Source organism: Borostomias antarcticus, assembly GCF_949987555.1.
Source record: "Borostomias antarcticus genome assembly, chromosome: 21".
Taxonomy (NCBI): Eukaryota; Metazoa; Chordata; class Actinopteri; order Stomiiformes; family Stomiidae; genus Borostomias; species Borostomias antarcticus.
In genome coordinates, this window is record NC_140254.1 from 18,358,785 (window position 1) to 18,375,510 (window position 16,726).

General features: G+C 48.7%; 1 protein-coding gene across 1 annotated transcript; it reads left to right on the forward strand.

Annotated features, from left to right (window-relative positions):
* Window positions 1–868: 868 nt before the first annotated feature.
* On the forward strand, window positions 869–6,199 carry LOC311323104 (tubulin beta chain-like). Its single transcript, XM_084455253.1, has 5 exons — window positions 869–1,022; window positions 3,816–3,924; window positions 4,383–4,493; window positions 4,936–5,180; window positions 5,272–6,199. Exons 1-5 carry the CDS (start codon window positions 966–968, stop codon window positions 6,082–6,084), a joined length of 1,335 nt encoding a protein of 444 aa, XP_084311379.1. The 5' UTR covers window positions 869–965; the 3' UTR covers window positions 6,085–6,199.
* Window positions 6,200–16,726: the final 10,527 nt, after the last annotated feature.

Sequence of the window (16,726 nt, forward strand, 5' to 3'; positions counted from 1 at the left end):
CCTTAATGGCAAATGAAGCACACATAGGACAGCTAAGACAATAAGAGGCTGTATGGGTTAAAGACAATAAGAGGCTGTATGGGTTAGTTAAGAGGCTGTATGGGTTAGTTAAGAGGCTGTATGGGTTAGTTAAGAGGCTGTATGGGTTAGTTAAGAGGCTGTATGGGTTAGTTTTGAGGCTGTCTCAGTGTTGGGAGCGTGCAGGCTGCGGGGCCTAGCCTACCACAGGCGGCGGACAGGACCATAGGTCTACAGCTAAGCGTCCTCCATGTGCCCCTTGAGCCGGAGCTTATATGTTTTAGTGTAATAAAGATGTTGTATAATGTTTAGGGATAGAGAGGTGAAGGTAGGGTGTTGTGTTTATTTTAGTAGCTGTGTAACTTAATAAATCATTTACATTCTTATCACTGGCCCCCCGACTTGTGTTGTGCCTACGCTCTCTACCCTGGGTACCGTTTTGTTACAATGGAACTGGACCCTATCTAAAACACTGTGTGTGTGTGTTTCATATGGGAACACAGAATGTGGACCTGTAGGCTAAAGCAGGACATGTTCTAGGAATGGAATGGACATGTCTCGATTTGGACTCGCCGACACCTGACTGTCGTTGTTTATGCGGATGACACACAGAGAGCCTACTAAGAAAAAAAAAACCCCGCCTGCTCCAACTGCGCACTCATGACAGGACGCGCGGCACTCCCTGTCTTCTTCCTGTCCGTGCCACCAGCGCCGAGAAACCCTTTACAATCATTTCCCTTAGCCAATCACCACCACGTTCCCCACCACCGCGGCCAATCAGAAACGCCAGCCTCGCTTGGCCCCATCCCAATCGTATAAAGTCTTTGTCCCGCCTTGTGGAGGTGGCATCCGCACACTCACTTCACATTACTTAGCTGGTCTGCCGCATCGGCATTTACAATACAGCACTCCATTCTTACATCCTACTTTAATAACAGCCGAACACCATGAGGGAGATCGTGCACCTACAGGCCGGGCAGTGCGGGAACCAGATTGGCGCTAAGGTAAGAGACCACGGAGGAGAATCAGCCAACTCACGCACTAGGCCTGGAAAATACCATCCAGCGGTGAAGACCTGAGATTTGTGTTGCAATGGCTACTTTGTGTAAAAGGGTTGGCCTATATTCAGTCTTTCGCCTCTACCAATAGAAATAATGTAACCTAACGTTAAAAATCTGAATTCGTAAAACAGGCGTAATTGGTTTGTTCTAGAATGAATTGCGTAATTTAACAAAGAACCGCAGCCCAATATTTTCGACTGCCATTTTATACGTTTTTTTTTTTTTATAACATTTTTAAATAGTCTAATCGTCTCAAATAGTGGAGAAATGATAATAGGACGTTATTGCGTTTTTATTATAGCGCGAACCGGACAATCGAAATAGGCCATTTCTAATATGGGCGTGTGATCGACTTTTTTCTACCACGCTCATTGTCTGCGTCCAAACCTGGCATGTGCTACGACGACTCGAGATGATTCATGAAATGCACACATTCGCAACCCACCACACTCTGGCATCGCGACGAAGGGATTCAACTTGAGACTAACTCGCTAAAAGCGGAGGTTTTGCTCTGTTTCGACATCGCATGCCCAATTGCGCATGTTGCTGCAGTCAACTGCGCACAGTCAAATCAGCATTGAAGCATTAATAAAACGACGGCCCTGTCTCACCAGTGATTTTGAATAGTAGCCCTCTGCCGGGATGACGCTGAATTAGTAATAATTTTCTGCGGCCGATGGGAGGAATGCAAGTCACTGGAGGGGGAAGGGGAGAGAACAGGAGATTGGTAGAATGAGCCCAGATGAGGTCATCTTCGAACGCTTTCCTTTTGGAGCGAATGTTTCAGTCTATAACTTGGATTATTTAAACCACAATGGGGTGACTTGTCTGCCATGGAGTGACAGTTTCCAAGCATAAGAGTACAATGATCGTATTTTCGAAATCTATATTTCTGTCCAGTATGTCTATGCATTTAATAATGCCTTTATTCATTTATAATCTAGGGACCAGCTGTCAGAGTTCGTCGCGGATGGATAAACCAGTAGTAGTTCTGATCAGCATGCATCATTACTGACATCATCCCTTTGTAGATTTCCGGAGGTAGAGGTATGAGCTAGTGTTGGCCCCGCCCAGCCCCTCAACCCTAATGAGGGTTAGAATAATAGTCGTGTCGTACGGACCATAGTTGTCGGTGTATTATGTACTGTTACAGTATCAAAGCACAAATAACACTATCCAGACTAGACGCAAATGTACAATTTTACAATAGCTGCAAAATATACAGAAATCAAAATATACAGAAATCAATGTACAGAAATCAAAATGTACAGAAATCAAAATATACAGAAATCAAACAAAATATACAGCCCCTGCTTCTGTCTTGCTCAGACTAGGGTCAGTGAGTTGGTGTGACTCAGATGGTAACAAAGTTTGGCCTTAATGTTCCACCCCATCAGTCTGCGGCCTAGTCATTTATGGGGGCGGGGGGGGGTTCGAGAGGTGGGGGGATGAGGAGGAGGGACACGCCCAGATTTCAACCCAGTCTACTACGAGGTAGAGATGACATGGCAGTCTGTAAGATGGCGATCTCTAAAGCTCTTTCCAGACCATGTGTTGCGTATGCAGGGCTCAATGTGACTCCTTGTCTACATATCGATTAGATGGCCCAGCTCTGTCTGAGCACAATGAGCCAGCAGTGTGTCGTTAGGGTAGATTTTTTTTATTGCTCAGCCCACCCTCCCTGGTCTCCCTCCCTTCCTCCTCGTCTGGTTAACCCTCCCTGGTCTCAATCTCTCTCTCTCTCCCTCTCTTCTCGTCTGGTTAAAGCCACAGTCCCTCCTATCTGGTATAGTGGGCAGGTTAGAGGACTGACACCAATGGCAGTGACAGGTCCTTGCATGCCTCACTACACACACACCACATCTACACTTGTACAAGGATACACACATACCTACACATGTACAAGGATAGGAAAACGTGCACACGCATGCACACAGACACTTGGAGCAAGCCTCATCACATACACATGTATGCTACTATATAATGTGACACACACACACACCCCAGAACAATTTCCATGGTTAATGGAGTAGTGTGAGGCCGAGTGGAGAAATGCAGCGGAGGGAGGGAGGGGACGCAGCGGAGGGAGGGAGGGGACACAAGCGGAGACTGCCGTGTTCACGCCCAGACCGCCGTCTTCAGGATGGGGCGTCCAAGTATTAAAGGGGAGAGGGGGAGAGAGGGGCCAGTTGGACCGATGTGAATTTAAGCGTGCTGCTCAGTGTCTTGTGACCGCACACGGAATTACCCCTTCGGTGTTTCTTCTCAGGCGCGTAGCGGCACTGAGGGCCGAGTGTGTGTGTGTGTGAATTTCAACGGCAAAACCGTCACCCGTGTGGGTTGATGAGGTGCAGGCTTGTGCCAGCGCAGACAGCATCTCCTGTCAAAAAGCCTGATTTTCAGGATTGCGTAGTCTGCAGCACCCTGTCTGGGCCGGGCCCTCTCTGCAGCACCCCTGTCTGGGCCGGGCCCTCTCTGCAGCACCCCTGGGCCGGGCCCCCTCTGCAGCATCCCTGGGCCGGGCCCTCTCTGCAGCACCCCTGGGCCGGGCCCTCTCTGCAGCACCCCTGTCTGAATCCGGCCTCATGTCGGATGCTGCTGTGTGAGCTCCACCCGTTTCGGCGCCGTCACTGCGCCAGCTTCTCTGACGACTCCGCGCCTCTCCGGTGACACCTAATCAATGGCGAGTGTCCTCTCGGGTGACATCTGATCAATGGCCTGTGTTTGTTGTTGCAGTTCTGGGAGGTGATCAGTGACGAGCACGGCATCGACCCCACCGGCAGCTACCATGGGGACAGTGACCTGCAGCTGGATAGAATCAGCGTCTACTACAACGAGGCTTCAGGTACCGCTCTCTCTTACACACACACACACACACACACACACACACACACACACACGCAGTGTCTAGCTGATACTCACTTACTTCCTCCTCGGTTCCGAGCTGCAGAAGCGATCAGTTCTGTTCTCTTGCCGTCACAGTAGGCGACATGCCTGTGTTCAGTGACGCAGCTTAACATTAAACTGCCTAGATTTAAAGAACCCTGAATGTATGTGGTAAGAATTCACCGTACTAGTATTTGTGTGAAACCCATACCATGGTATTTAGATGAGGATGAGGCAGCCGATACTGTCATAAGATCACTGATACAGACTACAGAGAAGGATTCTTTGTGCCATTATTGCTCCCCCTGGTGGCCACAGAGTGCTCTACTCCACTTCCCCCTCTGCTGCAAAGTACAAAATGTCCTCTCAGGTCCCTGGCTGCAGTATTGAGGCGTGTGTGTGTGTCCTTGTCTTCAGGTGGGAAGTACGTGCCTAGGGCCATCCTAGTGGACCTGGAACCCGGCACCATGGACTCCGTTCGCTCCGGTCCCTTCGGGCAGATCTTCAGACCCGACAATTTCGTCTTCGGTAAGGAGGAACGAGCTCTACATGTGATTAGGGATGTGGAACATGGAACGTGGGGGCAATTAATAACGAGGCGATCCATCGTCTTGTTAAACTGCCACGATTACCGTATGAATTCCGGTATTTTTTTGTTGTAATATTCCGAAGGAGAAAAGTGTTTTCTCCTCTCTGCCCTTCCTCCGTTCTTGGTTCGTGCCCAAATGGCGGCGAGCGCACGCCCGCGGGCTTGTGATTCCACCAAGCCTCTGTTCACATCTATATTAGAACAGATTGAATTTGCAACAACACTCGTCTGCCAACACGGGATCGCGGCTTTAAGAGGAAAGGAAGCAGACAGACGATCCTAACTGGCTTTTGAAGTAAGTGAGGCTTTTCGGGTTTCCCTGGATCTAGATAATCAACCTCTTCTCCATTTCCCCCCCCCCCTCCCAACTTCCTCCCCCAGGCCAGAGCGGAGCAGGTAACAACTGGGCCAAGGGCCACTACACAGAGGGGGCGGAGCTGGTGGACTCGGTCCTGGACGTGGTGAGGAAGGAAGCAGAGGGCTGCGACTGCCTCCAGGGCTTCCAGCTGACCCACTCACTGGGCGGCGGCACCGGCTCCGGCATGGGCACCCTGCTCATCAGCAAGATCCGTGAAGAGTACCCCGACCGCATCATGAACACCTTCAGCGTGGTCCCGTCCCCCAAGGTGAGGCACGCCCCCCCCACCCCCACCCAAAAGGGCACCTTGACTCTCGGTTGCGGCGTTCCGTTAATCTCCCTCCCCCTCTTACCTGCAGGTGTCCGACACGGTGGTGGAGCCCTACAACGCCACCCTCTCCGTCCACCAGCTGGTCGAGAACACAGACGAGACCTTCTGCATCGACAACGAGGCCCTCTACGACATCTGCTTCCGCACGCTCAAGCTCAGCACGCCCACCTACGGCGACCTCAACCACCTCGTCTCCGCCACCATGAGCGGCGTCACCACCTGCCTGCGCTTCCCCGGCCAGCTCAACGCCGACCTCCGCAAGCTGGCGGTCAACATGGTGCCCTTCCCCCGTCTGCACTTCTTCATGCCCGGCTTCGCCCCGCTCACCGCCAGGGGGAGCCAGCAGTACCGCGCCCTCACCGTGCCCGAGCTCACCCAGCAGGTGTTCGACGCCAAGAACATGATGGCGGCCTGCGACCCCCGTCACGGCCGCTACCTCACCGTGGCAGCCATCTTCCGCGGCCGCATGTCCATGAAGGAAGTCGACGAGCAGATGCTTAACGTGCAGAACAAGAACAGCAGCTACTTCGTGGAATGGATCCCCAACAACGTGAAGACCGCCGTCTGCGACATCCCGCCCCGTGGCCTCAAAATGGCCGTCACCTTCATCGGCAACAGCACGGCCATCCAGGAGCTGTTCAAGCGCATCTCAGAGCAGTTCACCGCCATGTTCCGCCGCAAGGCCTTCCTCCACTGGTACACGGGCGAGGGCATGGATGAGATGGAGTTCACCGAGGCCGAGAGCAACATGAACGACCTGGTGTCCGAGTACCAGCAGTACCAGGACGCCACCGCCGAAGAGGAGGGCGAGTTCGAGGAGGAAGAAGTGGATGACGCCTAGAGACGGCAACACCGGTCAGAAGTGCGGAGGCGAAGAAAAGCGGAAGAAAAAAAAAAAAGAAAACGGACAAGCCCAACAAAAGTAACGTGAATGTAGAACAAGGAGAGTTGTGGTGTTAGCCCAAATGCATTCCTTAAATTTAAAAGGATCAAATCTCAAAATGTCTGATGGTTTAGGAAAGGTTAGACTGACTGAATAATGTTCTGGCATGAGAGGAGAAATGTAGAGGAGAGGGATGCGCTTTACATGACCAAATAAATCTGACACAGTAAGAATACTGTTTACTTGTGTTATTTCATGTATTTTGTCTTGACTTTGAAACGATTAGCGAGTTAATGGCATGTCAAGTAAGGAAAAACAGCAATGTGAACAGCCTATGAAAGAAATCTTACATTTAACCAGTGTTTGCCATTCTTACTTCAATTGTCACATAATTGTAAATCACAACTGACAAAAACACATGACGTGACCTCTCCCATACTGATGACTCTTGGTACTTGATTTGGCTTCTCCGGCACAAAGAAATAACCCTCATACTAGAGCATGCATTCTACATTAGACAAGGTCAATCCCATCCAACCCTGAGACTGCCGGAGGGTTCGAGCCAGGCCAGATTGTGAAAGCCTTCCTCTGCCTGCGTGACGGCTTCGCTTGGACGCCAGCCACCGTCTGGAGGAGGCCTGCGCAAACGCCACGACCAGAGAGGCTCACAGGTTCATCAACTTGATAGTGCCAATGATGAGGCTTTATAAGATAGTCTACAAGATCGTTCCTGTAGAGCAGACAATGAAAATATCTTGGGTGAAGTTATAACAGTATTATCATGATTCTCCATGATTGGTTTAGTCAGACGTCACTGGGGAGTCCATGGGCAGGTCCAGACCAGCTGTCCTTTCTGCTTCTGTTGACCTACAGCAGAGATCTGAAGACACGCCATCTGAACAAGCCTCTGCTGGTGCATATGGGAATCACAGTTTTGACCAATGTTTACATTTCTGAACCACTATTCACTCGCTCAGACAATAGAAGCCATTTTTCTTGGTTAGGTCTACGCCAACTTGTCTTCAGACCTAATTTGAAATCAATTCAATTACTTGCTTGTTTGTTCTTGTCTGGTACAATGTTCCCCACCTCTGATTCATTGCACACACAACTCTAAACGCTAAAGTAATTGAAAGGATTTCAAATGGTATTTGGACCCAGGTCTGTCTTCTCAACAGCCTTACATGTCAGTTTATAGGCCACAGGTCTCGTATTGCCCGATGAAAGGCTGAGAGTTCCGCCCTGTGTGTGTGTCTTTTCTTACCTTTTTGAAATGTCATTTCGGATCACTATGAAAGTGGACAAAGCAAGGTGCCTCTTGGGAGAGATTAAAATGCATTTTAAAAGCATGTCTTCTCTGGTCATTTATGGCAAAATATGTTTAGGTTTTAAGTTTATTTCAGTTTATAGTGCGTAATTTAACAACAATGGGTTAAAATCATGTGAGGGGAACGGGGATAACTTAAAGCAAAGAGGAGGACGATAAATCAGAGCATCATGAAATCACACAATTGGCTACTACAGTAGCTACCTACATCAATACAACTCAAGAGAAACAGCAAGCAATATTAAAAGATACTGTGATTTTTGGTATGTTTATGAAAGATGGAACACGTGACTTAGCAATTAACTTTATTATTATTATTGTATTCTTGGAAAATGAACCTTGATTTATTAACCAGGGAGTTGGAGGTCTAAAATAGCGTGCGATGCGTTGATTCATAATAAAACTTCATGAAACCAGTTCATCAATGGTCACATCTGAATCCAGGTCAGGGACAAAGGACCAGAACAGAAAGCCACACATCAGCCCCTTTGCCATGCGCTCACGTTAAGACTAGTGATCGTCCATTTGAGTGGTGGTGGCGAAGACCTGTCCTGTCTCCGGATTCTAACGATGTTTCCCGAGCACCGCCGATATCCAGTGGCCCACAAGCCGACAGCTACCGAAGCTCTCCAGATAATGCCGATTGGTAACACCATTGAAGTCCCTTTCTTTGACGGGTTGGGCCGAGGAAAAGGTGGAGAGGAAGATATCATAAGGGAAAAAAACACATTATTAAGAAAATTCTCCTTCCTGTGACCCGTACGCCGCTCCCGCTGCTGTTAAAGGATCCCAGCGTGTCTAAAAGGTAGGCTAATTACTATCTATATAATTCTTTTAGTGGACAAGCCTACTATATCTGCGCTATTTTCGAGTGTTTAATTCACTCGGGGCATATAGGCCTATGGGTTAAATTTTGCCGTTTTTTTTTTAAAATCCTTTTTTGCCTCCGTTATTTAGTTGTTTCCATGTGTCCCCACGCAGCAGCCGTGGACGGTGTAGGGCGTCTACACGCCAGAGACGCACAGGCAGACTAGTTATCTCATATTCACATAGTTATTTAACATGTAAAATCAACAAAGTTACCATATCATAGCCTCTGAGATGATGAAATCACTTTTGCACTATTGTGGAGAGTAGGCTATATGAGTAGGTCTATTGTGATAGCCGATAGTCATTCGTGATGAGGTGGAGATTCATTGGCTCATCTCTCTTTGCCTTCGATGTGAAGCATGCTGTTGGTGTAACGTCATGATTTATGTGATGTCCTACAGTGATATTGCACGGTTTATTCCCCGCGGTTCTCTGGGCCTATGGGCCACTATAGTCTGAATCGCTGGGCTAATATGTTGGGCAGATTGGTGTTCCTGCGCTATTACGCAGTACGCAGTTGATGGATAGGATAGCAGATGGGAAATTTAGCATAGCCTAGTCGCTGAGTAGGCAAAGTGATGTTTTGCCATTTACCACCGCAGTAAAGACAATAAAGGCTTTGCAATGCCACTTGACTCTCGGGCGAAGGGGGCGTGTGTGTGTGTGTGTGTGTGTGTGTGTGTGTGTGTGTGTGTGTGTGGTCGAGCGCGCGCGCGCCAGAGAGAGCGAGATAGAAAGCTGGGGGATGGAGAGAAAGCGCGTGCACTGCCAGAGAGAATTAAACCACATTCACATGGGTGTTTTCCGAGATCCACGTTGAAGTGACGGTCGGTTCCACTTCCTCCACGGGACGTTCCGCTGCGTGTCCCCTCTCCCCACCCCGCTGCCGGGTCAGTCCACGCAGCCGAGCGTGACACACCCTACAGTCGCAACCAGCAATGCTCGGTTTTGCAGCCAAGACGGAAGGCTAGAGGAAGAAAGAGAGATGAGAGAGAGAGAGAGAAAGAGAGGATGTGTCAAAGTGATGAGATAGGCAGCCTATAGCCTATAAGCGCGGAGAGAGAGCCACCCTATAAGCGCGGAGAGAGCCAGTCCGGCTGCATGTGCACCTACAGTATAGGAGGTAGCCAGAATCACTGAGATGAATAGCCTACAGTATCTCCCCCTCTCTCTGACTCTCACCAATCCAGACCCTCTCGAAGGACGGAATTAGGCTACATTTTGTATTTCTTGACACAGGCGCGACCCTCGTGTAGCCTATAGGAGCCTATAATGAGCTGAGTAGGTAGTATATGGCCTGGACACGAGGAAGGCGAACGTTTGTCTTTGTCGTTCCACGGCGGCAAATCCGATGGGTTTCCCCTTTTGCCTCATCAGCAAATGTTACCCATCCATTTTAGTTTCATAAAACTGATGACACACAAGCTTGGTAGTAGCCTATAGACTGTAGGCCTACATTTAACCTAGATTTTTTTTATTTATCACAAAGTATTTCACATAATGCAATGTGGTCTCATCTTTCCCTCCCGTTGGCATAGGATACGCAGTGATGCTCTTTATGCTCTGCTTCATACAGACAGGCACTGGCAGGCAGTTTGCATCCGGAAGAAACAGTCCATAAGATTAACATCAGCTCAACCCAGTCTGCGATAAACTGACTGAAATGTTTTACATGATAGCCACAACTCCAACTTCCTATGGATTACAGTGCCAGGCCACTGATAGAGCGCTTCCCCCCTAGAAAATCTAGTTATTTGCCTCTGAATTTCCATGATGGCCTCCATGGTTTCACATTGATCATATTTGGGCGTGGTGATTCGGATCCAAACGAGTGTTGTGATTGAATGGCAGTTAATCGCTCATCTCCAGAAGTTGACAGTCATTATTGAGCCAAATCCCTTCTGGGCTCCACGGAGGTGCCTTGTGCCCTCAACCCTCTTCACTCATTGTCGAGGCTGCTTGCCAAGATCAATCTTTCTGTCTACAGGGTTCCACCGCAGCGGCTATCCATCCGTCCTGGTGGGAGAAGTATAGCCTACTCTCTGAAAATAGGCTGCTAGATGAATTGGTTCTAACTGGAACCTTTGTTTGCTGAAATGGTCCCACATGGAGTCAATAAATGGATGTGGTTCAGTCCCCTTTGGTTCCAGTCTATAAACAAACAAGGCGACTCTTCAAAGTCGTTTATTTCTAGACATAGCCTACAGCTTGTGAGCGAAGTTTAGATGGTTTGATTTTGGATATTCCAGTTGGATATTCGAGGTGAACTTCACCGACACTATCAAACCAAAATCCAAAATCAAACCAACTTCACTCAGCTAGCGACACACAATAGCCTACATGTGCAATGGGCGGCACACGACACAACACACACAGAAGTGAACACAACACACACAGAAGTGAACCCAACACACACAGAAGTGAACACAACACACACAAAAGTGGTCGGCGATTAAATGTATCCTCCCATCCTGTCCTCCTCCAGGGGCAGCCATGAGCAGTGGGCAGCCTCATCAGTGACACCTGGGGACCAAGTCCAAGTGCCCTTCATTTTGGGGCTCTAGAGAACCCAAATGAGCAGAAGGAGAACATGCCAACTCTACACAGAAAGGCCCTGGAGATGCAGGAATTGAACCCATGACCTTCTTGCTGTGAGGCGACGGTGTAACACACTGAGCCAATGTGCCTATGTGCTCTAGGCTCTTTCTAAGCCTGCAGCTTCAGCAGCTACTGCAAATCAGAATCAGAAGGTAGTTCTGTTCTCACACCTATGAGGAATTTGCTTTGGACTATTGGTGCATAACAATAAATAGACAACATCAGACAAGGTGCAAGGACAAGACAGGACGGTTTAAAATACAATAGCACAAAATGCAATGTGCAGAATGTGTAGCCAGGATAATGCAGAATAGCAGATTTTGGCTGGTATTAGCTTGTCTGTAGTGTGAGATTGGTTTCAGGGCCTGGCTCCCATCTGGCTCCCCTATCTCTCATCCCGGGGGACAGGATAGTGATGGTGGGCTAAGCCCCTGGCTCAGGTTCTCTCTCTGCATGGACCAACCAAGCCCCACCCCCTATGGAACCTGGAGAGGTCTGAGTGCAAGAGTAAGCAAAATGGAGGCAATTCCGACTAGCCAATCAGAGGTAGCTATTGGCAGTGCAAATTGTTTGCCTCAAGCTGTAGTCTATTGGCTATAATAAAAAAATAAAAAAATCATGATTTAATTCAACGTTGCCTTCTCAGAGGCACCAGTATATGAAATATGTCCCTCCAGCTCACAGACAACACTAATCAAAGCTCTTCAGAAGTGTTTCGTGTTTAGGGTTGAGAGGTTTCTGTGTGGCACCAGTCCTAACCATGTTCAGACGATTATATTTGACTGTTATATTATAAAATGATGCTGTTCTTGTTTTGTTTTTCAGAGATTCAGTCAAGATGAAGCCAACTGGCGTTGCTGTGTTTGGCACCCTACTTTGTACTGGTAAGCATTCATCAAATGCATCCTCACCTGAGCCTGGCTTTGAGAGACTGAAATTACAAAGCTTGGTCTGACTCAGCCAAATCAATAGTTCAGTGTCTTATCCAGATTTTTTACAAAACAGGGATGGATATTGCACTAAATTATCTGTGAACAGCTTTCTCTTTCTCCTCTTACTAATTTAGAACAGGCTATTGAAGATGTTTTTGTCGACAGTCATTCTATTTTTGGAACTGAGAATGTCGGTTTTTAAACGCTTCAAGGTTTTCGTCAAGTTTCTCCTCAGGCAGAACAAAGAACTTCCCACTAACCCACAGACGGTGTTTAACCTCAGCCAAGCTTTGAAAAGAAGAGATATTAAAATAATATTCTTCCTCTCTTTCTCTCTCTCTCTCTTTCTCTCTCTCTCTCTTTCTCTCTCTCTCTCTCTCTCTCTCTCTCTCTCTCTCTCATTCTCTCTCTTGTTTCACAGTCCTGTCATTATCCCTGAAAGGTAAAATCAAATATGGAGATAACATATAATGAGATATAATATCATACAGTATATTTGCACCTTAATATGCCAAATTTGCAAGAATGCACAGTCATTCTTCTCCTTTTGACTGTCCTTCCCAAACATCCCCTCTTCATCCTCCATCTTCTCATTCTCTTTCTCCTCTTTCCTCTCTTCCCTTCCTCCCCTCATCCTCCTCTCTCGTTCCGCTGGTTCAGTCAAAGAGGAGCACAAGACGGCGTTCTTCGGAGAGGACGTCCACATCACGCTTCCGCTCGGGGACGGGGTGGAGGTCCTGTTCAAGCCCGACGTCAGCCCGGCGTCGGAGGAGGTCCTGGTGCACGACGGCCTCGTGCTCAACTCACGGGTGCGGCTCAACCCCCACCGCCACCTCATCCTAAATAACGTGAGCGAGGAGGACGAGGGGATGTACGTCATCAAGAACTCCCAGAGCCCCGCGGACATCAAACACGTTATCCTTGTCGTTAGGGGTTAGTAAGCCGCTTGGGGGGAAAAAAACTATCTGTACCAGAAGTCCTGGTTAGAACACTTCATCAAACGTACCGGAAAATGCTATTCAAATTTCTTTCGTCTTCTTCTTCTTCTTCTGTCATTCTCTTCTCTTCTTCTTCTGTCATTCTCTTCTCTTCTTCTTCTGTCATTCTCTTCTCTTCTCTTCTCTTCTCTTCTCTTCTCTTCTCTTCTCTTCTCTTCTCTTCTCTTCTCTTCTCTTCTCTTCTCTTCTCTTCTCTTCTCTTCTCTTCTCTCCTCTCCTCTCCTCTCCTCTCCTCTCCTCTCCTCTCCTCTCCTCTCCTCTCCTCTCCTCTCCTCTCCTCTCCTCTCCTCTCCTCTCCTCTCCTCTCCTCTTCTCCTCTCCTCCCCCTTCCAGACTGTTCTCTGGAGGACGTGGTGAAGTACGGAGAGACGTACTTCTTCCCCCTCGACAGCATCGCGGGCCCCATCACCCTGGAGTTCCAGCCCGGCCACGCCCAGGCCAACCAGACCACCGACGAGCCCCCGGCCGTGGTCCTGCTGAACCAGACGGCCGGCCCAGCGGAGGGCTACCAGGACAGGCTCAGCGTGACGGACAAGAGGGTCACCCTCCACGGGGTGAGGGGGGCGGACGAGGGCAGCTTCACTGTGCTGGACCGCGACGGCAAGGTCAGGAAGAGGAACTGCCTCAATGTCAGAGGTGAGAGGTCAAAGGTTAGCGCTTAGAGGTGAGCGCAGGTCAGGGGGGTTAGAGGGGGACATTGATGGCCGAGAAGACATGGGGATGAAATGGTAAAAAAAATGTGTGTTAGTTACCATTCATTATTTAAATCTGCTATTATTCATACTGGTTTCCAAACACATTACCGTACATTACATTACAGTCATTTAGCAGACGCTTTTATCCAAAGCGACTTACAATAATTGCGTTTAAACACAAGCCCTCTACATCCACATCACCCCTCCCTATCCCCTCCCATTCCCCCTCTCTCCCCCTCTCCCTTCTTCTCTCTCCAACAGAGCACCAGACCTTCGTCCGCCTCTCGTACGGCCAAACCTTGAAGATCAACCTGTACCTGGACCACACCCAAGTCACCCTCCAGTACAAGCCTGACTCGGACCACCGGGGGCGGGCCATAGTGGACCAGGGGGTGGTGGTTCCCCTAGAGCCGGCTCTGGATGGCCGGCTGAGCGTGGAGGGGTCTCTGGTCATCCTGGAGCGGGTCAGGGCTGGGGACATGGGCCTGTTCGTGGTCACTGACCTGGACGGCTTCCCAGTAGCCAACATCTACCTGGAGGTGGAATGTAAGATGAGGGTCTGGGGGAGGGGGAAATACAGTAGAGTACAGTAGAACAGAAGAGAACAAAGTAAATGGTAAATTAACTGCACTTATATAGCGCTTTTCCACCTTAGCGGCACTCAAAGCGCTTTACAATGGCCTCTCATTCACCCATTCACACACCAATGGCGGTAGCTGCCATGCAAGGTGCTAACCTGCTCATTGGGAGCAATTTGGGGTTAGGTGTCTTGCTCAAGGACACTTCGACATGTGGACAGTCGGAGCTGGGATTCGAACCACTGACCCTTCGATCATTGAACGACCCGCTCTACCAACTGAGCTACTAACAGCCGCCCCTAGAGAGAGTAGAGTAGAGAAGGATATGATAGAATATAATACAGTAGGAGTGGGGAGGGGGGAGGGTTGTACCACAGGATCATTGACCAGTTCCGTACATCATCTCTCTGTCTCATCCTTCTCTGTCACCTTCTCTTCCTCACTACCGGGCCGCTGTTCTTTTTCTCACTGCTCTCTCCGGATGCTGGAACTCTCTCTCCCTAACCCCCCCCCTCTCTCTCTCTCTCTCTCTCTCTCTCTCTCTCTCTATCTCTCCACAATCTCTCTCCCTCCCCCCCCCCCCCTCTCTCTCTATCTCTATCTCCACAATCTCTCTCCCCCCCCCTCTCTCTCTCTCTCTCTCTCTCTCTCTCTCTCTCTCTCTCTCTCTATCTCTCCACAATCTCTCTCCCTCCTCCCCCCCTCCTCTCTCTCTCTCTCTCTCTCTCTCTCTATCTCTCCACAATCTCTCTCCCTCCTCCCCCCTCCTCTCTCTCTCTCTCTCTCTCTATCTCTATCTCTCCACAATCTCTCTCCCTAACCCCCCCCCCCTCTCTCTCTCTCTCTCTCTCTCCCTAACCCCCCCCCCTCTCTCTCTCTCTCTCTCCTCTCTCTCTCCCTACCCCCCCCCCCCCTCTCTCTCTCTCTCTCTCTCTATCTCTCCACAATCTCTCTCCCTCCTCCCCCCCAGCCTACAAGCTCCCCAACCTGTACATGGTGATCCTGTCCCTGCTGGGCCTGCTGGTGTTTCTGCTGCTGGTCTGCCTGGTGTCCTGCCTCATCAAGGTGCACCGGCGGGGGAAGAAGGCCCAGAAGATCTCCATGATCGCTCAGCAGGCTGGCAAGGGGGACGGGGACGCGTTCAGACAGGTGAGGAGGGAGAGGGAGGGGGGGAGATGGGGGAGGGGGGGCGGGGTTTGCGAGAACCGTGGTCAAACATGTCTCACCATAGATTTACTGTATATTATACAACGGTTAGTTCTGGTTCTTGATTCTGATTGGCTGGAAGCCGTGTTAAAAATACTTTGGGCGCGTTAAGTAGCTGAGCGCTCAGTGAGTGATCAGTGATCAGAATTCATTTAACGGGTTGCTCAGTTACGCTCAGACTGATCTGCTCAGAGCACAAGTGAGCAGTTTTGAACTATGAGCAGTTTGAGCCAAACACCATCATCATCATCATCTTCACCTGAGCAAAAAAAAAAACAAGGGAACGCGTTTTGGCTTGGGAATCGTTGGGACGCTGCTCGCTAATCACACATGATTGACAACAGGTGAAAAGTTCTCGTCTCCTAGCAACTCAGCGTTCGGTTAGAGCAGACCGTTAAGTGGTTTTAAAAACCGCTCAGCGCTCGCTCAGAGTGAGCATCCTAAGAGTGAGCGCTCAGCTACTTAACGCACCCTTTGTAACACACTCCTGGGACCGCATATCATTACATTTTCAGTATTAATGCGCCTCCCATTTGATCCAATGCACTGTAGGCCTGTGTTTTTTCAAAACAACTGAACATTCCATCCAATGCATCTGTTGCTTGGCAACCCTTTTGTTAGAGGAACTATTTTGTTTGGCGAAATTGAGGGAATGATGCTTTGTTTTGAATAAATGTTAATATTTTATATTGCTGTGTGTTTATTTTACACTAATAGCTGTAGTAACCATTGTATAAAAGCAATAAACCACTCTAGGCCGTGTGTTATAGTGATTTTATAACAGCTAGGGGGGTTTAACAACGCCCCCTAGCTGTTATAAAATCACTATAACACACGGCCTAGAGTGGTTTATTGCTTAATTATGTTATGTCCAAAATCCATCTACATTTTGGTTAACTGGTTTATCTTGGACTAAAGACTAATCACAAACATCAGCAATGTTTTACCTGAAAAGTTTTGTCAAAGTAAAGCACTTACGTTTCTACGGGTATGTGTGTGTTTGCACTTTGCTGTCCTTCTGTTGTCTTTCTCTCTAACACTGTCTTATGTGTGTCCTTGTCCCTGTGTGTCTTTGGTATGGATGCCTTCGGTAGAGCCACAAGAATATCGATAGTTGGGAGAACGAGATAATCTTCCTATGTAGCTGAAGATAAGAGAAGTAAATGTTTAAAACGTCTTCTACTGTCCATTGGCAGAAACAAATATTTGCCATTCACTTCCATCAGGTTTTGACCACATAAACGTAATTCATAAGTTTTGAAACCACCCCTCCAACAGATGATAACAGCTAATGATTCTGTCTCCCTGTGGGAGAAACCCTGTCTGGTTCCCTTTTTTTTATTGACAAAACTGTTTTAGCTAGAACCTTCTAGAGATTTCTCTCACAGGGACAAGC